This window comes from Alternaria conjuncta, assembly GCF_024043145.1.
Source record: "Alternaria conjuncta strain BMP 0040 chromosome Unknown scaffold_4, whole genome shotgun sequence".
NCBI lineage: Eukaryota > Fungi > Ascomycota > Dothideomycetes > Pleosporales > Pleosporaceae > Alternaria > Alternaria conjuncta.
This window is the reverse complement of record NW_026250093.1, coordinates 2,395,427-2,422,667: the sequence shown is the minus strand read 5'-3', so window position 1 is coordinate 2,422,667 and position 27,241 is coordinate 2,395,427. Positions and strand designations below refer to the sequence as shown.

At 53.8% G+C, this 27,241-nt stretch overlaps 12 protein-coding genes across 12 annotated transcripts; 6 read left to right on the top strand and 6 right to left on the bottom strand.

Annotated features, from left to right (window-relative positions):
- Positions 1–129: 129 nt before the first annotated feature.
- J4E85_003679 (uncharacterized protein) lies at positions 130–1,609 on the bottom strand (the record flags this gene model as incomplete). Its single annotated transcript, XM_051467945.1, has 2 exons — positions 130–1,054; positions 1,116–1,609. 2 exons carry the CDS (start codon positions 1,607–1,609, stop codon positions 130–132), a joined length of 1,419 nt encoding a protein of 472 aa, XP_051329104.1.
- A 976-nt stretch (positions 1,610–2,585) lies between these two features.
- Positions 2,586–5,521, top strand: J4E85_003678 (uncharacterized protein; the record flags this gene model as incomplete). Its single annotated transcript, XM_051467944.1, has 4 exons — positions 2,586–2,811; positions 2,862–3,559; positions 3,613–4,443; positions 4,493–5,521. 4 exons carry the CDS (start codon positions 2,586–2,588, stop codon positions 5,519–5,521), a joined length of 2,784 nt encoding a protein of 927 aa, XP_051329103.1.
- A 214-nt stretch (positions 5,522–5,735) lies between these two features.
- On the bottom strand, positions 5,736–7,973 carry J4E85_003677 (uncharacterized protein; the record flags this gene model as incomplete). Its single annotated transcript, XM_051467943.1, has 2 exons — positions 5,736–6,097; positions 6,605–7,973. The coding sequence occupies 2 exons, from the start codon at positions 7,971–7,973 to the stop codon at positions 5,736–5,738; spliced, it is 1,731 nt and encodes a 576-aa protein (XP_051329102.1).
- A 778-nt stretch (positions 7,974–8,751) lies between these two features.
- J4E85_003676 (uncharacterized protein) lies at positions 8,752–9,111 on the top strand (the record flags this gene model as incomplete). Its single annotated transcript, XM_051467942.1, has 1 exon — positions 8,752–9,111. The coding sequence occupies one exon, from the start codon at positions 8,752–8,754 to the stop codon at positions 9,109–9,111; it is 360 nt and encodes a 119-aa protein (XP_051329101.1).
- A 229-nt stretch (positions 9,112–9,340) lies between these two features.
- On the bottom strand, positions 9,341–9,903 carry J4E85_003675 (uncharacterized protein; the record flags this gene model as incomplete). Its single annotated transcript, XM_051467941.1, has 2 exons — positions 9,341–9,772; positions 9,832–9,903. The coding sequence occupies 2 exons, from the start codon at positions 9,901–9,903 to the stop codon at positions 9,341–9,343; spliced, it is 504 nt and encodes a 167-aa protein (XP_051329100.1).
- A 567-nt stretch (positions 9,904–10,470) lies between these two features.
- Positions 10,471–12,275, top strand: J4E85_003674 (uncharacterized protein; the record flags this gene model as incomplete). The annotated part of the gene is made up of 3 exons (XM_051467940.1): positions 10,471–10,676; positions 10,893–11,889; positions 11,958–12,275. 3 exons carry the CDS (start codon positions 10,471–10,473, stop codon positions 12,273–12,275), a joined length of 1,521 nt encoding a protein of 506 aa, XP_051329099.1.
- A 2,850-nt stretch (positions 12,276–15,125) lies between these two features.
- J4E85_003673 (uncharacterized protein) lies at positions 15,126–16,717 on the top strand (the record flags this gene model as incomplete). The annotated part of the gene is made up of 2 exons (XM_051467939.1): positions 15,126–15,305; positions 15,362–16,717. 2 exons carry the CDS (start codon positions 15,126–15,128, stop codon positions 16,715–16,717), a joined length of 1,536 nt encoding a protein of 511 aa, XP_051329098.1.
- Positions 16,718–17,164: 447 nt separating this feature from the next.
- Positions 17,165–18,667, top strand: J4E85_003672 (uncharacterized protein; the record flags this gene model as incomplete). The annotated part of the gene is made up of 1 exon (XM_051467938.1): positions 17,165–18,667. The coding sequence occupies one exon, from the start codon at positions 17,165–17,167 to the stop codon at positions 18,665–18,667; it is 1,503 nt and encodes a 500-aa protein (XP_051329097.1).
- A 2,011-nt stretch (positions 18,668–20,678) lies between these two features.
- J4E85_003671 (uncharacterized protein) lies at positions 20,679–21,004 on the top strand (the record flags this gene model as incomplete). The annotated part of the gene is made up of 2 exons (XM_051467937.1): positions 20,679–20,720; positions 20,747–21,004. The coding sequence occupies 2 exons, from the start codon at positions 20,679–20,681 to the stop codon at positions 21,002–21,004; spliced, it is 300 nt and encodes a 99-aa protein (XP_051329096.1).
- Positions 21,005–21,091: 87 nt separating this feature from the next.
- J4E85_003670 (uncharacterized protein) lies at positions 21,092–22,211 on the bottom strand (the record flags this gene model as incomplete). Its single annotated transcript, XM_051467936.1, has 3 exons — positions 21,092–21,479; positions 21,879–21,982; positions 22,029–22,211. 3 exons carry the CDS (start codon positions 22,209–22,211, stop codon positions 21,092–21,094), a joined length of 675 nt encoding a protein of 224 aa, XP_051329095.1.
- Positions 22,212–22,478: 267 nt separating this feature from the next.
- On the bottom strand, positions 22,479–23,960 carry J4E85_003669 (uncharacterized protein; the record flags this gene model as incomplete). Its single annotated transcript, XM_051467935.1, has 1 exon — positions 22,479–23,960. The coding sequence occupies one exon, from the start codon at positions 23,958–23,960 to the stop codon at positions 22,479–22,481; it is 1,482 nt and encodes a 493-aa protein (XP_051329094.1).
- A 1,728-nt stretch (positions 23,961–25,688) lies between these two features.
- On the bottom strand, positions 25,689–26,221 carry J4E85_003668 (uncharacterized protein; the record flags this gene model as incomplete). The annotated part of the gene is given in 2 exon segments (XM_051467934.1): positions 25,689–25,703; positions 25,721–26,221. The coding sequence occupies 2 exon segments, from the start codon at positions 26,219–26,221 to the stop codon at positions 25,689–25,691; spliced, it is 516 nt and encodes a 171-aa protein (XP_051329093.1).
- Positions 26,222–27,241: the final 1,020 nt, after the last annotated feature.

Here is a 27,241-nt window from a genome sequence, read left to right as displayed (position 1 = left end):
CCCCAGCCTAAATGCATCCGCGAGCTCCTGATTCTACACACTGATGAAATAGCAGCCAATGTACACATCTGCCTGCCCTGTCACAAAAACTTTACGCCATCAAAAGTCACCCCTGAAGCCCAAAACACTTCAAACTGCTGCCAATACAACCAAGCCACCCTCTGGGTTCAGGGCGACTACATTCTCGGCCTTACCACCCCAGGCGACGTCCTTCGCTGGAGCTGCCTTCCTCACCAGCTCAGCCCAGCTCTTCGACGCCTTGGTGTATTGTTGCACAGAGACGCTGCCCGTGCCGGCAATCGCGAGGAACGTGCCGGTGTAGTCCCAGCTGCAGCTGGTGACTGGGCTGCCAGATTCCAATGTGTGAATTGCTGCCTGCTTCCGGATATCCCAAATCGCGACGCTGGAGGAATTCTGCTGTACTACGGCGAACCACGTTCCGTTCTCGGAGAACTTCAGATCCGCAACGGGCGCGCCAGTCTCGAGTTCAGCCATCTTGGCACCAGTCTTGATATCGTATATCCGGATGTTGCCGTCGGAGCTTCCGAGGAAGAAGAGCATGCCGTCGACGTGGAAGGAGACGCAGGTGATTTCGGCTTCGACGTAGACTTGCGAAACGGTCTTGAAAGTGGTGAGCTCGTGGATTGCGTAGCGTTTGTCGGCGCCGGCGGTAGCGAGCATCTTGCCGCTGGGGTGTAGCGACATGGATGTGACGGCGCCAGCGTGTGATCCGATCTGGGCAACCTCATCGCCGTTGGAAAAGACCTTGACTGTGCCTGTCGAAGTGCCGATAAGAGCGCGCTCTCCCCACCATGCTGTCGAAGTGACGGCGCCGCCAGCGTTGAATGTCTCCAGAACCTTGCCTTGGGCCAGCGAGTAGACACCCGCGGTACCATCAGCTCCACCGAATAGGACCAGCTCAGCCTCGTTGACAGCGATGCAGCTGCTGCCTGGGAATAGCGAGTCGGTCGTCTTGGCAATGTCGTAGTTGGAGATGGCGTCTCCAGAGGCCCAGCCTGCGGGTACAGGTCTCTTTCGTCGCGAGCCGAACAGCCTGTAGTGCGTTAGTCGGGGGCTCTCACATGGTATGTAATCTAGGAGGGGACAAGACTCACTCTTTCTGTGTTTCGTCAACGAGGGCGGCAAGCTCCTCAGGCAGGCCCTGGCCGTCCACCTGCATCGCATCGCCCTGGCCGCCGCCTCCACTGACGGTGACGTTGGACAGAGCTTCGCGCGCCTCGTCTCGCTCTTTTGATATGCGCGCAATGACCCGTGTCGCCGCGTCGTTCTGGTAGAGCGCCGTACTCAGCTCCTGCCTCGTTTGCGCCAAGTGCTGCTTGAGCGTGTGTGTCTCTAGTACCAGGGCATCCCACTCGTTCTGGAAGGCGCTGAGCATGGCGGGTATCGAGGTGAAGCTGGGGGCGCGTGGGGTGACGACATTGGGCGACTTGAGCTCGATGAGGTCCTCGGTCGCGAGGTCTTCGCCAGTAACGGGGTCGGTGTGGTGTTCCGAGATGTGCGCCTCGATCAGGCGCTTTTCGAAGACATTGCCCGACTTGCGCGAGGCAACGGGTTCGCGGGGAGCTTCGCCAGAAATTGCGCAAAGCATGGTGACGTGGAGTGGTGTTGGAGGTTGTTGCTGTCGCGTTCGTGAACTTTTCGGTCTTGGGCCAGAGGCGCGCTAGTCTCCGTCCGTGCACTTAGATACTCCAGACCCATGGATATCTCAGGAATATGCACCGCAAGACACACGTTGGAAGTATACATGGCACTGTTTCTGCATAGGTAGCGATGTAGAGTCATGTGTATATGCCAAGGTGCAGTTTGAGATACTGTCCCTCAAAGCTGAGTTCCCGTGCAAGAGGTTCGCGTGCTCAATGTTGCCGCCTTGAACGAATCCAACGTAGGGCTCAAGAAATGCGGCCTGCTGCTCCCGCCCTCTACATACCGCACAAGCGCTGTTCAACTTCGGGAAAACATGTAGAACACGTCCTGGAACTCGACGTTTGAATCCTGGACTCACGACATGTCACCAAGTTTAGCCTTATCTTGGCTTTCTTCAGCCGTCTGCTTGGCGATGGAAGCGCGAAGGCACGTCGGCACCACATGTCGGACCGGCATCTCGCACTCCCGACTTCCATCGAATCAGCGTAGCCGCCGTGCGTCGCGCCTCGCACCCGCGTAAACAAACCTGATCGTTTACCCCAGAGTTTTGCGCCTCGCATGTCCTCCATGCCAGCCGAACCCCAAACGGGATTCTCTCCGGGTAAACAAGCTCTCCACAGCGTGAATCTGCGGAACCAATGACCCCGCTATGTTGCCTCTCTGGCCCTCGCATCGTTGCCAAGCCATGCAAGTCCGACCTCCATGATGACGGTACTGCGGGGAGCGCGCCTTGGGTGCATATCCGCCTATCCTAGCCATGCAAACGGTAAGTCTGAACCGAGATCACGATGCATGCTTTGTTGTTGTAGTGCATCGGACTAGCACACACGGCTGCACGCGCTCGAGTATAAGAAGGCGAAGGTTCCCTCGGACGATCAGCATCCAACACGGTCCTGGCTTTCTCAATACCTTCAGGCACCATGATCACCAAAGGCCTTTTCGCTCTTGGGGTGGCGGTACCTGCGTTTGCAAGTTCGCTGGTTCAACGCCAAAGCTCATCACTTGAAGCTTGCCCTGGATACACGGCCAGCAACCTTCAGGATTCTGGCTCCAAGGTTACCGCGGACCTTACGCTTGCGGGCACCGCTTGCAATGTCTACGGCGACGACTTGACTGACCTCAAGCTTGAAGTCGAGTACCAGACGGGTGCGTTCTCCAACCATTACAATCATTATTGGTGCTAACCAATTTTACAGCCGAACGCCTCCACGTGAAGATCTTCGATGCTGAAGAGCAAGTCTTCCAGATCCAAGAATCTGTCTGGCCTCGTCCTTCCGATGACGAGGGTGTCAGCCCCGAGGACTCTGCCCTGTCATTCACATGGACCGACAGCCCGTTCTCGTTCGCCATCAAGCGCAAGGAGACCAACGAGACTCTCTTCGACACCTCCGCTGCATCGCTCGTCTTTGAGTCGCAGTACCTTCGTCTGAGAACTGCTCTACCTCCCTCGCCCAACCTATACGGTCTTGGTGAATCGACTGACCATTTTCATCTGAACACCACCAACTACACCCGCACTCTCTGGAACCGTGATGCCTACGGTACCCCAGAGGGTTCCAACCTCTACGGAGCTCACCCCATCTACTTTGATCACCGCGGCGAGAATGGCACTCACGGTGTCTTCTTGGCCAGCTCCCAGGGTATGGACATCAAGATCGACGACTCCGAGGGCCAGTTCCTTGAGTACAACACTCTAGGTGGTGTTCTTGACTTCTACTTCCTCGCTGGTCCTGGACCGAAGGAAGTCGCAGTCCAGTACTCTGCTCTCTCTGGTCTTCCCGCTATGATGCCTTACTGGGGTTTCGGATCTCATCAATGCAAGTACGGTTACCGTGATGTCTGGCAAGTTGCTGAGGTAGTTGCCAACTACTCCGCTGCCGACATTCCTCTTGAGGTGAGTTCTACTGTGTTACAGAGTACCAATACATCTTTGCTAATACCACCCAGACCATGTGGACCGACATCGACTACATGGAGCTCCGTCGCCTGTTCACTCTGGATCCAGAGCGTTACCCTCTTGAACTCGTTCGCGAGGTGGTTGACTACCTCCATGCTCACCAGCAGCACTACATCATGATGGTCAACTCGGCTGTCTGGAGTGGCGACTACGATGGCTACAACGACGGTGCTGAGCTCGATGTCTTCCAAAAGCGCGAGAACGGCTCTTTCTTCGAAGGCGCGGTCTGGCCCGGCCCAACTGTCTTCCCCGACTGGTTCCACCCCAACACCCAGCAGTACTGGGACCAGAAGTTTGCGGAGTTCTTTGACCCGGCGACTGGTGTTGACATTGACGGTCTGTGGAACGACATGAACGAGCCTGCCAATTTCTGTCCGTACCCTTGCGAGGATCCTGTAGCCTACTCAGAGGAGTCCAAGAACCCGCCTGAGCCACCGCCAGTCCGTACCTCCGCCGACGGCCGCCAGATCCCTGGCTTCCCAGCGGGACTCCAGCCCCAGTCCAACTCCACGCTGAAGACCCGCTCAAGCTCCCCTCTCAGCAAGCGCTCCAACTTCAAGCGTCAAGCCTCAAACAACACCGAAGACCTTGCCGCGCACCCCGGTCTTCCCGGCCGTGACCTGATCAACCCTGAGTACCAGATTGCCAACGCTGCTGGCTCCATCAGCAACAAGACCCTCGACACCGACATCCAGAACTACGACGGAACGTACCACTATGATACCCACAACTTCTGGGGCTCGATGATGTCGATTGCTTCGCACAAGAGTATGCTTGCACGCCGTCCTGAACGTCGTCCTTTGATCATCACCCGCTCCACTGTAAGTCTTTATTAAGTCATTACATCGCGCAACAGCTAACGAGATCTAGTTCGTCGGTCTAGGTACCTACCTCGGAAAGTGGCTAGGTGACAACGTCTCCGAATGGACACAATACCGCTTCTCCATCGCCGGCATCTTGAACTTCAACTCCATCTTCCAGATCCCCATGGTCGGACCTGACATCTGCGGTTTCGCCGGCAACACCACCGAGACCCTCTGCGCACGCTGGGCCACCCTCGGTGCCTTCTACCCCTTCATGAGGAACCACGCTGGCGACACATCAATCGACCAAGAGTACTACCGCTGGCCCTTGACCACCGCCGCAGCCAAGAACGCCATCGCCGTCCGCTACCGTCTACTCGACTACTTCTACACAGCCTTCCACCGTCAGACCACCACCGGAGAACCCAGCTTAAACCCGCTGTGGTTCCACTACCCCACCGACCCCAACACCTTCGCCCTCGAATACCAATTCTTCTACGGCGACGCCATCCTCGTGTCGCCCGTGCTGGAAGAAAACTCCACCTCCGTATCCATCTACCTCCCCAACGAAGTCTTCTACGACTACTGGACCGGCGAGCGCATCCAAGGAAACGGAAGCATGATCGACCTCACCGACATCGGTTTCGACTCCATTCCCCTCCACGTCCGCGGCGGCTCCATCCTGCCTCTGCGCGCTGAATCCGCAAACACGACGACCGAGCTGCGGAAGCAGGACTTTGTCTTGTGGATCGCGCCGAACGCTACGAACCAGGCGGAGGGCTCGCTGTACCTCGACGACGGCGATAGCATCGAGCAGCCGTCTACATCCATGATTACCTTCTCCTACGACAACGGCAAGTTCAGCATGGACGGTGACTTTGGATACGAGACGGAGTGTGTGGTTAAGAACATTACTATTCTTGGTACTGGAAGAAGTGTTCAAGGTCCTGTTGCGCTCAATGGAAGCTTCGAGTATGACTTTGGTGCTGGGGCGGGTATGCCGGAGTATCAGGGTAAGGCGCAGAAGCGGGGGCTGGGTGTTGGTGCGGCGTGGGGTGTTGGTATGGGGTTGGCGAGTGTGTTGTTGAACTTGTAGATGGGAGGAAGCTGGGAGACGTCGTGAACTGACCAGCGCTTTAATCGGTGGAGTACATGTACGTTTGAGGAATACATGGAGCGACCAGCGCTTCAAACGTCGAAGTAAACATACGTTTGACGAATACATCAAGCGCCCAGCGCTCCAATCCCCTCCCCAAACCATCCCCCGAAGAAAACATCCCCCCAACATCCTCCCCTCCACAAACCCCCCCTCACCACATCTCCCTCAACGGACTTCTGCCCACTCTCTCCCCCTCCCTCTTCGCCCTCATAGCCTCCGGGCTCGTAATCTTCCGCTGCGCAGGCACCAACCTCCTCCCTTCCAACACTTCCAACTCCCCAGCCGGACCAAGCTGACTCAACAGCCTGATCCTTTGCCCCATTCCAAACGTCCTCTTCCCCTTCTCCTCCATGTCTTTCTTCTTCTTCTCCAACACCCGCTTTAGCGCTAGTCTTTTGCGTCCAAGCCGCTTTGAGCTCGCGAGGAGTTGTTTCTTGGTGGGGGGCTTTTTGGTGAGGGTGCCGGTTTCACCGCCGAGGGTAAGTGGTGTTGCGGGTGTGCCTTGTGTTGGTGCTGGTGTTGGTGAAGATGTAGTGGCAGAGCGGCTTCGCGTTCGCATGGCTGGTGGGCCATTTGCTCGGCGCTCGAGCTGGCGGCGCGCGCGGCAGAGGTGCCAGGTTAGGCGGCGACAGAGGCGGGAGTGGGGGCTCATTGTGAGGCCGCGAAGTAGTCCAGCTACTTTTGGGTGGTGGAGAGGTAGGTCTTGGGGGCGCGGGGAGGATGTCAAGGCTTTTGGGAAGCAAGATATGATGGGGTGGAAGGTGTTGTAGGTGTCTGGGGTAGGTTTTGTAGAGGAGATGGCGAGGTTTTGATACCTTAGAGGATGACAGGAGGTACAATAGAACTACTAGAATAGAGGTGTACAATAGCTTTGCAGAAGACGATAGGGTTAGGTAGAAGCATCTCTTTCCTATTGTGCTGTATTGAAGCGAGGTGAAAGTGAAGGTGGGATTGTTCCGGTCACTTCGACTACCTACGTTTCCGCATACACGCTCTCATCTATCCAAGGTCTAGGCGGACACGTCCTCACCCACTGCCGATGTAGCTTTCTTGTCATCTCGATCTTGTTCCAGAAGTTGTCCCAGTATGCTTTGTTGACTGCTGGGTCGTGGCTGCGGAAATACCGCTCGTGACCCTGATGCCTCATCTCCTGCAACCTGCGAATGCAAAAACGCAAGTTGGCGACATCCGCAACCACCTCTTTACTGACGTTCACCCATGCCTCGCCTGATTGTTCTTTGAACTCTAACACTTGTTGCTGAGACTGCAGATGGTCGTCCAGTGAAACAACTTCAAATGCGCACCCAGCCCATGGGCCATTTGAGAAGTTGAAGGCTTGTCCTGGGGAAGGACAATCTGGGTTGCTACATGTGAGAACCAAGAATATGTTCGCCAATGTAAGCGCTTGGTCGCTCTCCGGTAGTGGTCGCGGTTTGTTCACCGAAACTCTTCTCACTTGTTCCGACAGCTCGCGGTAGATGCGTTGCATCTTGGGAAGTACTGGCTCGTGGAACTTGGGTAGTGAGTCCCAATCTGGTGCTGGAGAGGGTGGCTCTTGCAACTGATCCGAACGTACGTATTGTCTAGTCGTGATGTTGCGAAGCACCCAGTCTCTGTCTGTGACTCGTAGATTGGCCCGACCAACATCCCGCTCGATCTTGTCCCGATCCCCCGGTCTTAACGTCAGCTCATACTTTGCCATCTTCAATCCTCGGCCGGCTGTGTATCCACGCATGGGGCGCATGAGAGAGCACCAATCATTTTCTGGCCGACACCTGAAATGGTTCCATGTCTTGTCCCATCCCTGATCTCCAACATTCTGCTGCGACCTCATTTGCTGACGTCCACTGATCATGACAGGAGTGTCTTCGATACCATAGTTCCGCATTTGTGCCGCGGTGAGCTTCGACCGCTCGAAGTGGAACCCAACCTTTTTGCCTACCCAGTTGGCTTTCTGATAGGACCGATATATACGGGCCAAGGCGAGTGGCCATAAACGAGCGGACGAGAGGCATAGTGCAAGGAAGTCTTCCCGATTGAACTCTTGCACTGAGGGGCGCCTATTCCAGCGTTCATAGCCGAGTGCTTCCCAGTCAACCTCTACGCGAAGTAGGATGTAATCGAAGATCTGGTCAATAATTTCGTTTGGCAGGCGCTCGAAGAGGTCTCCACTGGGTGGATAGAAGTGCTGGACACGTTCCACGTCTCGCTTTACAAACATATTGTGAAACCAGTACTCGTCTTTCCGGTCAAATAACCTTGGGGTGTCGTGTTCGTACATGTGAAGTGTATAGTGTTGATCGAGCTCCGGACAGATGAGTTGGTAGTAACAAGGAAACCCGGCACCCGGGGGAGGCCCATATGTTTCACCCTCGTAAAAGGCGCCCATGTCGTCTGGTTACATTTGCGTTGCTGGTGTTAAGAAGGGAAGACGACGAGTCTGAAAAAAAAGGTTCAGAGATTGCGACTCCCCCTTGTTAATCAATGTTGATGCGACGCCGCAGCACAGACCTAACCCAAAGCGGAAGGAACAGCCCATGTACCCGTCAAACCGACAACATCAGCCGAGATATGCGATTCCGACCAAGAAGAAGAAATCGCCATCTAGTATCGCGGCATCGCACATTGGCCAGGCACTCTTGAGTGCGCTTCGGTCAACTGCGCCCTTCGGAGTTGTGGCAACACATGCCGCCATCGATGTGAGCAACGTCAATCTGGCAGCATGGATGCGCCCGCCGTGCAGTCTCGCAGCCAGATTCAACATAATGTATCGGATCCATGATACCTGTGACTCGGCAATTTCCAGGAAGTTTTATCCATCCCTTAATCAGGATCTCGCGTGCGAGCGCGCCCACCATGCGAGAACCATGGTTTGGTCGAGATAATACACTTGGCCGCCTTTCAACGTCGGAATGTGACGCACGCATGGTTGCGCGGTGATGATTCGACATTCACTGCAGCAACTTAGCTGTGAATGAGAGTTGCGAATTGAAGGCACTGCCACCGGCCGGGCCGGTACATATACTTTCTGTAGCCTGTCAGTATAGCATTATAACCACTCTCAAGACCCAAGTAAACCACTATCGTCGAACGCTCACCATATTTAGCTCTTACACTTTGCCTCAACCCTTCGTTCACTCACTCAAACCAGTCATCAAGTCACCACGATGTCCTCCAGCATCCCCACCACCACGGTGCAAACCCCGCCGTCAGATCTCAAGGACTTCCTCGATCAAACCAACAACGCCGGTCTACACGCACCCGAGTCAAGCGCCAACAGCGAGGACAACTGGGACGTCGTTGACAAGGACGAAGCGCTGCACGAACAGGACAAGGCCGAGTGGACCATCATCGGCAAGACGGCGGCTGAGAAGCAAAAGGAGGAGGCGGAGCGCAAGGAGCGGATGGAGAAGCAGAAAGAAGAGCGCAAGGCTGAGAAGCGTAAGCAAAAGCTTCTGGAGCGCATGGAGCGTATGAAGGGTGTCTCGTACGCTGCGGCTGCTGGTGCGGCTGTTAAGAAGTTTTAGTATGGACGGCAGCTGTGAGAAGTTCACGGACGGGCAGGCTGGGAGTGGGATTGGGTATCTTCATTTCGCAGGCTGTGCGCCATGTATGCCTTGGCCCTTTATCAATCATTGAACCGCAATCGATATCCCTGAGCCTCGTGGTATCGTGTACGTGCGTCGCAATGTCTTCGTTTGCCTTGGGCGCCCTGCCCGGCGCGTGCATTATTGTATGGTTGTGATGTAATCCTACTCATTTCTTGCCCTTCTTCTTTTTCTTGCCTCCGGTTCCCGCACCAGCTGCTGGGACGCCGCCCATCTTCACGTCTCCGCCTTCGTCGACCTGTGGTGTGGATGTGGCCTCGCCGGCAGCCGGCATGCTCAGATCGTCCGTTGTCTCCGGCAGCGCTGCCATGTGCCTTCCCAGCCTGCCCAGGTTTCCAATCAATCTTCCGACTTCGGCGCCCTTGTTGGTCTCATATTGCAGGCATGTCCCTGACTCCGGGTCGTACGTCTTCAGCGTGAAGAAAACGGTGACTTCTTCGGGATTCTGCGATTGCGGCGGCGGTGATGATGCGCGCGCGGTATCTGTAGGCTTCGATGCTCGCTTCTCCTCGTACTTCTGGCGCTTCTTTATCTTGGAGGCCGTGGGCTTGAGGACCGAGTACTTGGACGTGATGCGTGTCTAGTAGCGAGATTAGAAGGCGGGTCGCGTGCGTGCGTGTGCAGTGGAGCTTGGCATACGGATGTCGGTCGCGCTTTGAGCAGGAGCGACGACTGCTCATACCACTCCTGGCTTGTCGCGAAGTAGGGCATGGTGGGTTGGAGTTGTCTGGGGTCGAGGGTGAGAGAGAGATGAGGGATGGTCGGTGCGTGGGTTCGGTATGCGGGCAACTTTTGGCGGGGTCGGCCGGGGAATCGTCGGGCCAGAGTCGCGACTTCTACCCAGGTACCACGCACGCGACGGGAACCCAGGATGCAGAAAAGGGCTGACACCAGAACCGACCTATCAGGCAACAGCACTTTGATGCTTGCGCCACTACCCGAGAACCTTCCACGGTTTGACTAGTGATTGAGTCAGGGCTCCCATACTTCATCTTCAGAAATCGAAATCTATTCTATCAACTCTCCACCACCTCGGACTACTACTTATCAGGAACAACTATCGGACGCCGGAGTTTGAGTAGGACAAGGAGGCATTCTCTGGATTCTAAGCCAGCGCAGTGGAAGTAAAGAGCCTTCGCATTGTTCACGCCATTACCTTACCCTCACCATCACACCTCATCCAAGGAACAAACTGAACACTCTGGAGCCTACGTTGTCGCCAGATCGGCCGATTGATTCACTTTCATCGTAGTGTGGTCTGCAAAGTCTGAGGTGATCATGGCAGACTCCATCGCCCAAGACTTCAGCCAGATCGATCTTGGGGAAGAGCCGGCAGACGGCAAGATGCCCACCCCAAGGGCTGAGCTCGAAGCTACTATTCAAGAGCTAGTGGCGCGTGGTAACCATCTCAACGACGAGGTAGAGACGTATATTGCCGCGGTTCTGGAGAAGCAAAAGGTCGGGAAGGTTTATAATCCAGTTGAGTACGTATATGCAATTGCCGTGATATAGTCATCTAAACGAACTCTCCCCGCCTTCACAGATTAAACCTCATATGACCCTGGAGGTGTTCGCGGTGGATTTGCTTTCACGTCGGCAGTACACAACATAGCGTATACCTCCAGGGGAGGTCCATCTGAGAAGGGGTGAGCTGCTTCGTGATTAGATTGGCAACCTCAGATCATAGCTGACTGTACTAGATACCGAAATCTTCGCAATGACATGCGCAACGAGCTAGCCTTCCTACAGAAGATTGCGGGATCGAGCATGGATGAGGAAAAGGCCCGACACTACATTGTATCTTCGAATCTTCTCTACTATGAAGCACTATGGGGCGCAGCAAAGCGCTCAATGGGAATCCAAAGCTTCCGCAAATACTTCTTCTGGGACCGACATAAAGCACCAGCAGGAAAGAGCACTACAAAAGGAGTCAGCCTGGCAAAGGGAAGCCAAGCCAAGAACAAGACTTCCGCGCTCGTTGATATCGTTGCAGAAGAAGGTGCAGAGTGGATACGGGTATCAACCGTCTCAGAGAAGCGTATTCTATTCGATCTTGCGAAGTTGGGTTGGGTAAACGACTCGGACTCTGAAGACGACGAAGATATGCCGCCTCCACCGGAAGATGACGATGACGATGAAGACCAAATCGACGTGGTGCGGAACGCTCGAGGTCTTGCGAGAGCTGCTCGCGCGAACCCAATTCGCGGCCGACCACCCAAGGTGCGCTTCGTCTTGACAAGAATCTCTGCTGGGAAAACACCAGCTATTGATATGATCATCAATAAGATACGCGCTACCGGTGCGATAGTACAATGCGGAGACGATATTCCACCTGCGCTCTCTATAGATGCTGTTCTACCGCGCCTTCTTATCGATAGGTCCCGGGCCCTCAGCGATACGTTAAACATCGACTGCACTATTCTACTGGCCCTCATATCCGACATTTCTCACAAACCATGCCCGATACTGGACTGGTATCCGGGCGAAGTACGCGCCCAGATCGAAGAGGAGGCTCAAGAGCACCTGCTACCAACACATCTGTACCCTGCAATCGGCTCACATCCCATGGTGTGCACGCGCGAAGCGGCCGAGCAGATGAACCTGATAGTACAGACTCTAGCAACTGACACGGAGAAGACAAGAGCGGACCTGCTACTCCGACAAGGAGACTGCGCGTCGTGGTCACAAGAGAAGCTCGTTGAAGAATGGCTACGTCCTCTCCCATCACATCACCCCACACAATACCCAGCTAACATCCCCACCAGGCCTCTCTATCCGACTACCCACCACCGCCCTCCTTCACCCTCCCCATAACCGTCAAATACCCCAACGTCTCCACCATTACCGACAACCTGCCCCACGCCGCCACCGCCGTCGCCGCCGAACTCGGCCACCTCAATAAATCCATCTTCCTCTACGGCTGGGCCGAGAGCCTCACCACCCTGAGTGCGAACCGCGGGCGCGCAAAACAGATTGAGCATATCATCAATGAGCATGGTCTCAAGGACGGCGAGGCGGGACCGCATATCTGGCTGTGTGGGGAGAGTAGGAGTTTGATTGCGAAACATGGGAGGAGGAAGTAGGCTGCACCTTATACAAAGAAAAAAAACTGAATAGATCTAGAGCTTCTATTGACGCTATGTTACCTATCTTGTAGGTTTTATGTTGATGTAGGCTGCGGGCCTGTTTAGTTTTGTTGCTTGGTTGACGTGGCTGAGTATTGGGAGTAGAGGTGACGCGGGCGTTTAGGGGCCGAAGCTGGGGAGGGGGGCGGAGGAGGAGATAGCGATGTGGTAGCGGGGATCAAGGGGTGGGGAGTGGGAAGTTTAGCCTTCCTATTAAAATGATTTGTACAGTGGTTAATGCTCTATTGAAGTGGCTTTGATGCGGTTTCTCGCCGGAACAAAAGCAATGAATCTACTTGCGTCATGCACCCACCGCCCAAGGTCAGTTCCGAAGTCATGATCATGACGTAAGCTATACCGGAATGATCACAACCCTAACCGTGAACTCGGACTCCTCCCCACACGTCCCAAAGTATAAAGCCAGCGCGTAGTACGTGCCACGGCGGCATGTTGGCGGGTGTTTGGAACTCTCGAGGCGTATGATCGAGCCAGGCTGCATGCCATTGTTCCTGTGAGTCGCCCCTCCGCTCGCGGATGATTTCCTCCGGGTCGCACACCGTGCCTGGGTGGAAGTCGCAATGGATAAAAGGGTGGTCACCGTTGGTGACTTGCTTCAGAAGCTCTGGGAAGGTCTCGTATACGTATGCATTGCGGAGTCTGCGCTGGCGCCAGCTTGGCTGCGGTAGAATATGCCGTGCATAACTTAGATCCAAGGCAGTCTGCCATGCAGCATCTCGCTGGAGGACGGTGAAGACCTGTGTAGTCTCTGCGGAGGCGGAGTCGCATTCAAAAGTTAGCTTGAAAGAGCCCTCGGGCATACCCAGGGAGGGTAATATAGATGCTTCTACCATCCACTTCGCAACTGCTTTTGAGACGTAGCTGGAGCTAAGTCGATCGTCTTCTGAGTATCGCCCGTTCAACTGGTACCGTATCACAGAGGTTACGGGGAACACGTTCGCCCAGAGACTGACACGCCTATGAACGCGCAGGTTTGGGTGCGCACGACAAAACGGTATAAAACCCCTGCCATGGCATTCTGGGAATGAGATAGACTCTCGGTCCTCGATGAGTTCAATCTGTCGCACATGCTCACGCGTCTCGACGCGGAGAGACCGAAGGAAACGGATTGCGCATGCCGCTGCTGACAAGGAGTGCTTCACGCTCCCAACACCATTATGAGTCCTGGTTATGTCGACTAGTCGCTGGAGCTCGCGGTCGTATGTAGCCACAAGGTCGCGACTATGCTTGTTCCGGGCGCAATGACCAAACTTTCCCTCTTGACCACGTGGGAGTCTGCCCTCGTTGGGTGTTAACCAGGGTTCAGGATTCACTTTTCGGAGACTTCGGCGCTGGCGTTCCGAACGCTTCCCGCCCAGTTTGGGGTGGTGCTTGCGGTCATACAAGAGATTCAAAGTGAAGTGAACAAAGTCGCGATATGCCGAGGGTGGCTCTCCCAAGGTATTCGCACGTCCACCTAGTGTACCTAGTTTCGGTAGGATTGGTGAGAACTGTGGATACTTGAGGGATACCTCTTTTTCGATTGCTTCAGTCATTAGACGCGGAGCTTGGATATTGAGCAGGTCGAATTTGAGGGCGTGCAATTTGATGAGCGCTCCGTGGAATATATACGCATGCGTTTGGGTAGCGGTCGTGCAGGTTGTGTGGAAGACGATTTTGTTGAGCCGCAAAGCAAGGCCTCGAAGCTCGAGTGCGGCCGCACGACAAGTGTACGTCAACGACAGATCGACAGGGAGCTTGTTGGTCTCGGAATTGTACACTAGGCCGTCTTCGTTGAACAGGTAATGGTGGTATATGAGATCTCGAAGTTCCCTGGGGAGACGAAAGAGGCGCGATTGAAGCTGAGGGTTCGGAAGCGGCATGGTGGATTTTGCATCGCGTTGAACTACAGATGGTGGAGGCCCACAAGACAGTCCGTCGCGGAGAGGTAGCAGATACCCAGTTGTCATGTCTTGGTGAAATGAATGATGAGATGTGTCGAACGTTGTCGCCGTGAGGAAGATATACATATAGCGGGCAAGCGTGACTCATCTCTAATGGAGCCTGTCAAAGCCGCATCCAAAGACGTGAGTCAGGTACTCCGAAAGGGCGTATTGGCAGTAAATTACCCTGATATACCGCGGTGAGAGGTGGCTTACGAGTAGAAACAGCAAAGGCGAAACCGACGTTGCGATATACAACCGAAGACTGGGGTGCGTCTTCGATGCAAACTGGGGTGTGGTCTTAGTTCAGCCTGTGTCCTGGAGTTGTCCTCCGTTTGACGGTGTGCTTGCGACAAAAGCGCGGTATTGCATATATCTGGGCCCGTCAAATGCCTATCTTGACGTGGTCTCCTTGAATATAGGCCATACCTGATTTGTTGGATTATGTCGTTGTCGAACTTGTCGTCGGCGCGTTGGATGTGGTTGCCTGAGACGCTTTGGTGCATCGGCGCTGACGTCATCAACGCGTCCCAACGAACCGCATCGCGTCTGTTTCCATTCACCACTACCGCGTACCGGACGCGAGCTTCCCCACCAACATGATACCGCCCGCCTTCCACCACCATGCGTCTATTACTGGTCTCTAGACGAGAGAGCTATACCTGGTACACGTAACCACTAGCAATGGCACATCATGGCCTTACCGAGACCTTCGAATTGTCGCAGCTGTGCAAATTTGGGAGCCCACGGTTACATATTGTCACGGTCTCTGGTTGGCCACCGTAGCTTGACCAGATGAGTTCTTCAGCTACAGGAACACCGTTCCGTCCCTCGTTTTCCTGCTACCGACCCCCACAGAACCTCCACTATGAAGCCACCTCAATCCATCAACCACTCCGACACACCTGGGCTCGCCGGCTCTCATCTCGAACGTATGAATGATTACGCATCCACACTGCCGGCAATGCTACGCCTTCCACGCGAGCTGAGAGATCTCATTTACGAGCATTACGTCCAGGTCGACGGTGGCTACATCCACAACTTCGAGGTATGGGAACGACGATGGGCTGGACTTTGTGCACGCGCTGACCCTTAGCTCTTCAGACGAACCGACTCCTACAGGCCGACGGTTTCCCTATCTCCACCGGGCTCGCTCTCACATGCCGCCAGATTGCAGCCGAATTGCGAGGGCTCGCGCTCAGGCAGAATACCATCACCTTCTACACCCACTTCTCAGAGTCCACACGACAGCAAGCCGGTCTATTACACGGATCGATGTATGTTATAAGGCACCGCAAGCACATGCTGCTACGACACCTCATACCTCGGCTTCTTTCTAGCGACATGGTACAAAGGGCAATTGACGCATACCCGCAGTTCACTCACGTTTTTGACGATTGGACTCCGCCCCGGGAAATCTTCGCTTTGTACAAGCATGAGTTTGACTGTGGAGAAGCTCCATCAACGTGGGAAGATTTCATCAACTGCGTCTTCAGTCTGCTGTCGGACCACCCCACATGTCAAGACGAAGCAGATTCTATGCCTCATCATTGGACCGAGGAGGCTCCCTGGAACGTTTCAGCTCTGGATGAGGCCTGTCCAGAATCATGGCTCATACCGACTACTTCCGAAATCAACAGACTCGCAAGCATCGCGGATGTCGAAGTCGGAACGCTATATTCCTCTCGTTTGGAGTACCGCTACTCGGCGGCGTCCGTAGCCCTACGCTTCCTCCACGCGATTCCGTCGTCGTCCCGCAACGAAGTGCGGAACGTCGTACTTCACGAAGACTGCGAATCGATCGCGAATGCGGCGTCTCACGGAAGAGGATTCATCCCTTTATGTCGATCTAACCAGCGTCTGCGCGTTCAGCGTATCGTGAACGTCTGGAGCAGCGTGTTTCGAGCGGGGCCTGGATCACTTATCAAATACCTAAGCGCGTTCAGGGAGAATAGTGATATCGTGAAAGATGACCGTCTGCTCTCATCGACAATCACCAAGGCAGTGGGGGCGTGGATCGTTGAAGCCCAGGCATTATCGTCACTCGGGATGCCCCAGGATTCGTTCAGCGTGCTGCTGGATGGCAGCCCTACGCCCAGACACACTTCTACTGTGTTCAAGATCGTACAGCGAGACGTTGCCTGGCAATTGGCTCTCGATGCTGCATATGCTCGCGGACTCTTACCCACTCCTTTATGGTATGAGCGACGAGCTCGCGTTGGATACCAGTACGAAGGGCTTCCAGCAGCGATCCGCGACATGTCAATTGGCAATGGGCCAACCAGCTGCAATTTCGATACGGGTGCACCGGTCGACGTTGAGAGCATTCTTGAGCTGCACCGTGGTTGGTCTTTACAACAGTGGCAATTGAGTTGGGACTGGCACCAGCCGCATAGCTTCCAAACCGAGGACCCGTTGCCTTTGTGGCATGTGCTCAAGTGGCTGCGGGTGATGCTGTAGTTCCGGAACAGTGATGGCGGACCAATGGACTGGTGGAATATTTCTTTGGATCAGGTTCAATGGCATTACCGGTGTTGCAAGTTCGCCAAGACAGCAGCCTAATGTAAGTACCATGGTACAGGTAGAGGAGCAAAGAATTTCGTTGCAGGCCTAAGAGTTTCGCTTTTCCTCAAGTACAAAATCGGACAACATCTTTATCACAAATTTACGATGCTGTGTTAGTTACAATTCAGTGGTCTCGCTCGCAAACCTCTCCGCTATTGCAATCAGCCGGCGTGCCAAAGCACACTTCTTACAACCAGCTCGATTCAAGACCAACCCCTCCGAGTCTGAGCCGCATTCCCATCACCCGCAAAAGAATGTACGTAATCAAACGCGAGACGACCTCGCCCGCAGCTAATCGTCAGATAGTCCACCAAGCCGAGGCTGCATCTGTAAAGGACGAACATGCCCAACGACACCATCACCATCACGTCGCCTCTTCTAAAACTGCCGCGCGAGCTCCGCAATCGCATCTACGACTACTACTTCAGCTGTGATGGGGACTATACACACGTTTTCGAAACGAACAAGCTGAGGCGAGCCGACGATCAACCGATCGAGTTGTCTCTTGTGCTGAGCTGCCGGCAAATCGCCGCCGAAACCCATGGCCTTGCCCTGCGGATCAATACACTTCGGTTCACGACTTTCCACTCGGGCGCCACGCAGGAAGATGCCGTCTTGCTCCATGCAAGCAACAATGCCATTCGCTACATCAAAGAGTCCATACTCAACTACGCAACGCATGACTATCTCAGCGAAGAGCAAGCACAGACGGCGAGGGAAGCATATCCGCAATTCACGCCCGTGATTGATCACTGGCAGTCGCCGCGTCGCTCGATAATCCATCGCACCCTGTTCAGGCCTTACCTGATATGTGGTGAGGCTCCATCCATTTGGCACGACTTTGTAGCCTTCACCTTGGCTCTAGTCTCTCAGCACCCTGAATTTCTGAAGAACGCTAGAGTATGGTCTGAGCTGCCGTTCAAGAACAACGAATATCATCTGGTTAGCGATGTTGATACTAGGCCTTGGGAAATCCCAGACAGCACGGAAATTGCGAGGCTGCGGAGGATCTCGGGACAGCCGTTCGACACTTTCCACCTTTCTGCTCGCACAAAGCACGCCTATTCGGCAGCCTCAAGAGCTCTTCTCTTTCTGCACTCCGCGCCCGAGACTACACGCGAGAACATTCGGGAGATCCTGTTGATTGAGAACCGCGAATCGATATCGCTTCCTGAGAGCCATGGCAGAGGATTCATCCCTTTCTGTCAGACATATCCACAGCTCAAAGTTGAACGCCGCGCCAGTCTTTGGAGCAATGTCTTCCCTATCGCTTCGTTTAGCTTGTCCAGTTATTTGGAAAACGATCAAAGCTTGTTTGATAGAGGTGATGAAGGGTATTTGTTCCTCAGCAGATGTGAGGCCGAGGACATGACTAAGGCGGTGGGTACGTGGATGAAGGAGGCCGAGGCCCTTGTATTACTCGGCATGCCACAGGGCTCTTTCACTCTCGTTCTCGATGGCGATCCTGTGCCAGAGCTTTCATCCCGCGCTTTCCGCATTATCCAACGCGACGTCGCATGGCAGACCGCCCTCGATACTTGCTACGCCCGGGGACTCCTACCGCAACCTTCCTGGCTCGATCGGCGACTAAATACCAGTGGCTTCATCTATGAAGGACTACCAGAAGCAGTTCGAGCTCTTTCCACCAACAGCTCGCTCATCAGAACCAACTTTGAGGTTCCTCCACCTCACGATGTTGAGCAACTGCTAGAAGAGCACAAAGGATGGTCTGAGTTAGAGTGGGATATGGGCTGGGGCTCACACGAGCCGAGGGTGTTTCAGACCGAGCCACCACTACCACCTTGGCATGTGCTTCGTTGGGGACATGTCATTTGGAAGCCCTAGGCTTTGGGATTTGTTGGAACAAGAGTGGCATTCAGTGTCAACTGCGAACTAACGGCCAAGGCATTTATCAAGCATGTAATCTACAATCAACTTCAATAGAATCCTTTGCTTCACCGATCCTCTTGACTGATGTGATGTTACTGCGATATATCTGCATGTCGTGCTGATACGTCGTTATTGCTGTGGCGAGATTGGGGAAAAGTACGAAAGGTCCACGGGTGGGACGAGCCGAGGCTTGCCCGTGAACGGTAACGCGTGCGCACTGACTACCTGCAACTCCATCCGAGCACGCCAACCTAGCATAAAAGCTCTACACCCTAGAGCCTACGTCTACGTGAGGTCGCATACTTTGCAAGTTTTTGCTTTTATGTAGTCTGTAAAACTGTTTGGCTCTTTTCTTGTATGGGGTGCGAAGCGTTGAACAACTCTGGGGACGTCCACGGGTGGCTGAGCAGATTTTGTGTGGAAGCGGGCCTCTCTACCAAACTACGCGGCTCCACGCACCAGAGTACACTTCTGCGAAAAGCGCCCCATCTCTGCACTTTGGACAACTACTCAAACTTCTACTCCGTTACGTTCGTCTCCTCATCCCACAATACTTCACCAAACCGAGTCGCGACGCTATACAAACGATGTCCTTCAGCCTCCTCCGACTGCCGCGCGAACTTCGCGATATGATCTACGAGCAATATTTTGCAGTCGAAAACGGCTACCTCTACGATTCCGAGCTCGAAAAACTCACGCAGGCCGATCATTCGCCTATATCGCTGTCCCTCTCTCTTACCTGTCGACAGGTCGCGTGCGAAGTTCGAGGTCTCGCCTTTCGCATCAACACAATTACGTTTTCAACGTCTGACTTGCAGCGCGAACAGGTGGCTGCAGGTGTACATCATGCTGTGGTGGGTGATTTTGCATACCGAAAGCATATCATGCTTCGTTCGCTTGTGTCTCAGCTTCTCACCCGCGACATGGTAGGATCCCCCTTGTACGAGATGCGTGTGAGACCTACGCTGACTTCGTACATCGTCGTTCTAGGTGGAGCTGGCGGTCAAATCGTATCCACAATTTGCGCCGGTGTTCGACGGCTGGACCCCAGGAAGTGATGTTCCTATCCTTCACAAAAAGAGTTTCCATTGCGGGGAGGCCCCTTCGGTCTGGTTGGACTTTAAACACCATATTCTGGATTTGATGTCAAAGCATCCTTGCTTCGATACGAGAGCTTCTTTTATACCCGGGATGTGGGATACGCATCGCCCCAATCAAGCGGATCATACATCATTGAGACCTTGGTTCATTCCTACTTTCGTAAACCGCATTCTGGATCTAATACCAAGCCATTCTTGGTTCGCAGCAAGAGCGCCCGCTGCACCAAAACGACGGGTACCAGAAATCATCTGCCGGGCAATTGAAGTTAACGATGAGTCACCAAAACCTTGGCTCATTCCTGATCTCACTGAGCTTGAGCGATTAGCAAGTATCATCAACCACAAGCTCGAACGAAGTCAGTTCGAACCCAACACGAAGTTCACATACTCTGCGGCTTCGAATGCGCTTCGCTTCCTTTACACTCTGCCAGACGTTCTGCGAAGCGAGATAAGAAGCATAACGCTTCTGGAAGACCGCGAATCTGTGGCATATCCCAGTCGTCATGGGAGAGGGTTTATTAAACTGTGTCAGTCTAATCCAAAGCTTCGCGTCAAGCGCGTTGTCAGTCTTTGGCGGAACGCTTTCCCAGTAACGCCGTATCGGAAGTTCGACTATCGGGAAGCAAGTCTGCGTTGTGGAGAAAATGGTGGAGAAAATGGTGAATTAGATCTTTGGGCCTTGACAAGAATTCGAAATGATCGCTTGCTTTCTAAGCACATCTCCAAAGCGGTTGGCTCCTGGATGGCGGAAGCCCTGGCTTTGCCCCATCTCGGGATGCCGGAGGGTTCATTTCGTCTTGTCTTCGAAGGCGAGCCTACTTCACCGGATACACCTACAGCCGACGCATTCCGGGTATTACAACGAGATGTCGCTTGGCAATGTGCCCTGGACACGGCCTATTCTCGTGGTATGTTGCCAACACCATCTTGGCAGGAGCGCCGGCTCCAGGTCACACATATATACGAAGGCCTCTCGGGTATCATCGACAACTTGGCGAAAGAAGATGCTCCCGTCAATTGCAACTTCGAATTAGGCCCTTCGTATGACGTTGAAAAGCTGTTGGAGGAGCATAGCTCCTGGACTGCACAAGACTGGGACCGCAATTGGGACATGCACGAACAGGAAGGATTCGATACTGCAGCCCCATTACCACCATGGCATATGCTTCGACTGCACCGTGTCTTTGACTAGTTATCTGCTTGAAGATCGAGCCTCAAACTTGATAATGAATAACAACCTTCCACATCTTTGACGATTGTAGCTAGTGTATTACCACCATCAGTCGTCGTTGGTGAGACTGAGTGATATATGGCTTAGGAGGGAGTAGCCGTGGGGAGAGAACTCAGGACTTAATTGTTCGTTTTGAGTGCAGTAGCTCTTGTAGTATAAGACGACGTCTTTGAGGACGTAGAGTAGATTGAAGCGCTTTTTAGACATACCCCAGACGACGACTGCGACTTCTTTACGGACCTTGTGGTTGACAAGCATCAAGCTGTTTGCTGATATCTCGTCCGCCCGTGTCGCACCAATTTCGGCGTGCGAGTCTTCTGGCGGGGCGCAGAGTCCAACCGGATCGACCTTCCTCTGGTACGTAGCGAAGGCTATCGGGTGTGTAGTATCGAAGAGGCCTTTTGAGTAATCTTTATTCTTGTCAAAGATGATTCGGCTAGCCCCGTGGTGGCTGTGGCCTTCGTGATTACAGATTCCCGGATCAGATCGGCGGTTAGCAAGATGCGGCCAAATCTGCTTCCCGACTAAGAGTTTGTATACCAGCAATCGCAGCCCCGCAGGCAGATTCATAAACCGGAAAGGCATTCCTGTGCTGTTTTGACATACTTCCAGCTCCGTCTGTCTGACAGCATGTCCACTGTAAAGGTCTCTCATCCACTGCCTAGCAGATACCCAGTAGCACTGTGAGCCTGGATAAGAATCTTCTTCGTACAACTCCACTTCTGATGCGTCCTGCAAGTGCCCTCGCCGTACGAACAGATTAAATCTAGCCTTACTAGCGTGGAAATAAATTCTGCAATGCGAATAATAACCGACTTCGGTGACAAGTATTTACTGTGCAACGGGTATGATCATGCAGTTGGAAACTCTTGTGGCGAATGTAGGGCTTCGTATGCATTCTTCGTCTAGTATGCATTGCAGAGGCGCGAGGATCGGGCCCTGGAAACGTTAGCAGTAATGGAAGAAGACGATGGGACGTACATACCAGCTTTGCTTCTGAGCCTCCAAGCTTCAGAAGGACAGCTTCTTGACTCAGATGATACTCATTTATGAGTGCGGAAATGGTTTCGTCATCCATCTCATCTTCGTTGCGGTATGGTGATGCAAGCTCCTTGTAGACACTTGGCGGGACTGCAACCGAAGGGTATCTGGAGTCTTCGTCGCACATGATGTCGGCACGAAGGGGCGAGAGTGAGCGGAATAGATGATAAAGGTGAGCAGGCTGGGCCGATGATCGTTGCGATGTAAATGTGACTGCGAATAGTCTGAGTCCGAAAAGTCTATGGTGGGCGCATTACGAATGCGCACGTGAAATTGCCAGCGTACCATGGATCCGTGATGACACAAGGGTCGGCGATTCACCTTCAACACCCCCCATCGCATTATTGGAAAAAAGTGGAATTCAGCCCATGTTGGTGCCTCTTATTATTACATGCTATACCTCCAATAACCCCTTCACCTCCTTAACCATCAAGCTATCCTCACCAGCCTTCGCCTGAACCTTCCCAATCGTACCCGCCGCGTCCATAACCTTCCACGTATCCCTCAATTCACCCTGCATATCGGCTGCATAGACCAACCAACCAACACATATAACACCCATCTTCTGGTTCTCGCTCCACTGGGCTTCGGTGCCAATGTTCTCCAGCAGCGAAGCCAAAAGCTCGCCTTGCTCCGCGTCCGGCAGTTCGGCCTCGGAAGATAACGAGGCCGACGGGTTTGCGCTGTGCTTCTTCATGCGTATGTGGTGGTTCGAAGACGCGAGGTTCATGGCTAGGCTGAGAGCCGAGGCCTTGAGCGCGGGGTGCTTCTCGTCGAGGAGGGCGGTTGTTAGGATGGAGATGAGCGTTGATGAGAGCGGGGGAGAGAGGAGGTGCGGTATGAAGAGTGGCGACGAGAAGAGATTGCATGCGAGATGCAATGTGGTAAGTCTCAAAGGGTAAGGTGCGGAATCGCCTAGCTTGTCGACGTGGTCCAGCAGATGGTGTATAGTGGCCGGTGTGCCAGTTGCTCCCTTGTGTTCTTCCGCAAAGAAGCCGGCCACGCGCACGTCGGTTAAGGCCACCCTGAGCAGATCCAGGGCCGTGAACAGAAGCTCTGGTGGAAGTATCGAGGTGCTGCTCCTCAGGAAACTGGCGAACTGCGGCAAATCTCCTAAAGGTGCTTCTATGGCACCAGACTGTTCGCGGGTCTGTATGAAAGATACAACTGACGACACAGCTGGCTGCTTTCCTGCATCTCCCATCTTCGCGACAAGCTTCTCCAGTGGCGGCACCTTGGTGAACTTGACAGGCCTTTGACTTTGCCGTAACAGCATGGGTGTGCTCTTCTCGAGATGTGGGTGCGTTGGGAACGCGGTATTGACCAGCATCTCCACGTTGTTCCGCAGCTGCCTGGGATCAGCTCCACTCCATTCGTCACGCTTTTCGCCTTTGAGGTATGTTATGAATGTTGGGGTCGCGCGAACGTCGGGATAGCGGGCGTTGATGGAGCGATCGGCGTGGCTGAAGTCGATTTTGATGAAGACACACTTGGTGCCAGTCTCGGCGGCGAGGTCGTCGTAGGGTTGGTACACCAGCTTGCATGGAGCGCATGTGGAGCTCGTGAAGAAGATGATGGCGCAACGGTCTTTCGCGAGATCGAGAAGGCGGTCTACGTCCTTCAGTGTTGTTATGTTGTTGACCCTGCCCGTGTTCATTTCCAAAGCGCTGCCCCCAGAAGAGACCCCGTTGGATGTACTTGCAGTCGACGCTTTCGTATGGGCTTGCGGTTGTACCGGCTGCGGTGTGGGCGCTTGGACGATGGGTCGCATAGCGGCGTCGATTTGCGGTTTGAGCATTTGTCCGAACGGCGTGTTCAGGACGGTCTGCGGGAGGGAAGTGATGTGGTCTGGTATTCCTTTCCCGACAAGGAACATGGCGAAGTCGTTGGAGAAGTTGTTACAGTTGTGCGCAAATAGATCGTATGACTGGATGGACTGTCAGCATAGCCTGCGCAAAAGTGCTAAACGGAACCGTACCTCGGCCGTGTATATTTCCTTCAGAGACTCGAGGTACTCTAATATGACCTCCATTGGAAGCGCAGTCTGCCCCAGTTTAATTACTTCCATCGGTCGCCCGTGGTGTGTGGTGCCTGCGCGACATGTCTGCACGCCTGATCCGTAGTAGTATTCTATGCCGTCGAGTACTATTGAGGTGTGATATACGGCATCGATCTGTTCGGAAGGATGTGTCAGCGGATGTACCGAGTATTGGAAGAAATCTGGCTTACCTGAATGCCCAAGAATTGCCGCGACATGCTTCGCGCAAGACCCTAGATGCTGTCAGCTCTGAACACGTCTGCAAAGCGTCGCGAAAGACGGCGCATGTGCATCTGCTCTAGCCACCTACTTGAGAAAGGTCATACACGTACAGTTCGACGTCCATATTGAAGGAGATTTGTAGACGACTATGACAGTGCCTAAGTGGTATTGCGCTTCGTGGACCTGTGAAGGCGTTGTTCGGGGTGCTGTGGTAGATAAGAAGATGACGTAGAACATTCCGGAAGGCTGACGAACGCTCGGGCGACGCGATTGCAACATCGCGCTAGCACCTGACATCACACACGCGTCGCACCTATGGACCCCGGGGCCCTCACCAACTACCAATCCAGAAGCTTCATTGTCAGAGTTACAAAATCGCAGCGCGTGCTCTGACGCTTTTGAACACACAACAGCAGGCTTTCTACGACCATGGCCACCGACGGCACTGTCTCTTCAATCATTGCAGGTACGATGAACAGCTGTCCTCAGCACCGTCAATGCGACGAGCGCATCCGACCAATCCGGGTGTCAGTTGACTACTTCGCAATGCGGTGCGGTTCGCCGATAGCAAAGGTAGTCTACTTGCATGCTCAAAACAATGCGAACGAGCGTCCATATCAACATGTTACGAATTGGCATTAACAGTAGATTATAGGACTGACTCCATCAATCTCGCCCACGATTTATAGAAGACAACGATGATTATGAGTGACCTGTCCTGGCTATAGCTATATACCTCAGATGGAGGCACCAGGTAGGACTCGCTTCCAATGGAGAACATGCCACGGCGGCAACGGCGATTCGGTTTGAAATTCGCGAACTTCGTGCTTTGGCCAATCACGCTCCCAGTTCTCCAACCACCACCCGCGACGGTCTTCCAACATATTCTCGATATCAAAGAGTGGCCCAGGATTGAAGTTGCATCGAATAGGAGCGGCTTCGGTCGAGAGCGTGCGGATGGCGTGGGGGAGGCCTCGATACAGGAAGCCAGAATGACGACGTCGCCGTAACCAAGACAAATCAGGGAAGTGACCCTTGGAATAGGCGGTATCCATGGCTATGCACCAGCTGGCATCGCGCTGGAGGATTCGAAATATCTTGGATGTGTGCTCTGGCAGAGGATTCCCATCGAGAACCAGTGAGTAGGAACCATCTGGCATTCCTAGGCCAGGCAACATCATTGCCTCGATTATCCAGCTCCCCACCGATCGCGTAACGTCGACCGCAAGCAGGCGATCACCCTGAACACCACTGCTTTCCATGTCATGCTCAGCACCGCCTATGTATCGAGAGCGTTCACTCAATCGGACTGGGAATACCGTTGTCCACAGATGTACACGGCGCTCAACCTGGAGTTTCCTGTTCAGTTGGCATACGCTTATGAAACCTCGGCCGTGAGATTCTGGTCGCGCTACTGATACATGGTCTTCCTCGAGTACGATCTTCCGGACGGATAGTCGGATTGTTTCGGATAACGAGGCCAGGAATTGTAGTGCCAAAGCAGCCGCGGAATAGGCATATCGCGTCTTCTTGTAATAGCGCGGTGTTCCGGAAGCACTAAGAATAACGTTCGACATGCGTTTGAGATCCGACAGACCGACAACGAGCCAAGGTTGGAGGCGTAGGTCCTTCAATTGCAATGCATTGCGGCCTTCTTCTACGCCTCCGAGGCCAGACGGTATAGCTTTGACAGTTTCGGTATAGGCGGGGTGTTCTGAGACCAGATCCAGAATGTATTCTACAAAGTCATCCCAAATGGACGGAGCTTCGCCGAAAGTGTTGTTATATCCCCAAAGTGACCTCATGTCGTTCTGGGTCACCCAGGTATCGATAAGTCCAGCGAACTGTGGGTAGGCTTCGCTAGCTCGCTGGGCCATTTCGAGTGTGAACAGCTTGGGAGCTATCTGTTCCAGCAAACCTCTTTTCGAAGTTTTGAGCATGAGGACAACGGCATGATGAAGCGCCGCTTGCTCATGCAAAGATTCCGAATACGTAGCTGAAAAGGTAATTGCGTTCAGATTGAAAGCTAGACCTTCTAGTTCGGACGCGGTCTGTCGACAGGTAAGGGCCAGTGCGTGACAAACCGCGTTCCCGTTCGTTTGCGTTATCCTTCGGGACTCCGCATGGTATATGTAACCACCATCGCAACGAAGGTAGTACTCGTAGATGAGGTCGCGCAGCTCGCGTGGGAGTGTTAGCAAGGACGGCATGCTTGAAGGCGGGATCGTTGGGCGGGTCTGAGAGCCTCAGTGGCTGGTGTCGCAGGGTGGCGATTGTGTTGAGAGAGTTGTGTAGAGCTGGGCGGAAGTTTGGTGATAATTTCGCGGCTTGGTTCGAGTTTAAAAGGTAAAGGATGATGCGCAATACAAAGCTTGCAGTTGAGGCCACGTACGGTTTCCCATGTTTGGCGCGACCTTGAAGGCTTCCATGGAACTAGACCTGCAGCAGCCATTCATACTACGTAAAACGGTAAGCGCTTCTCCAAGATACTCGAAGTTCAATTAGGCAGCAATCTGAGCTGTTGGCACCACCGCACCCGAACGAGCCCGCCCGGATACCGCAGGTAGGCAGAGGACTTGTTTTCTCGTGTATTTGATTCGCGTTGGAGTAATACAAAGCTGTGAGTTATCGCGTACCTACTCAAATCAAGCCGCCTGGATCGTTTCGCGCGGGTCAGCACGCGCATAGTTTGCGCACCAGAGAAGTAGGACAAGGCATGTCGCAACCACACGCACCTCACTCAAGGCCAAAGCCGAACAGATCTGAAGACTACACTAGCGTGAACCAAGCAGACTAGCAGGTCTAGCGAAGCAGGCCCCACGGTGTTCAGTCATGTCATGGTCCATCCCTTTCCGTACAACACCATCACGATAGCGTGCCGGTGTTGAGGTCGCGGT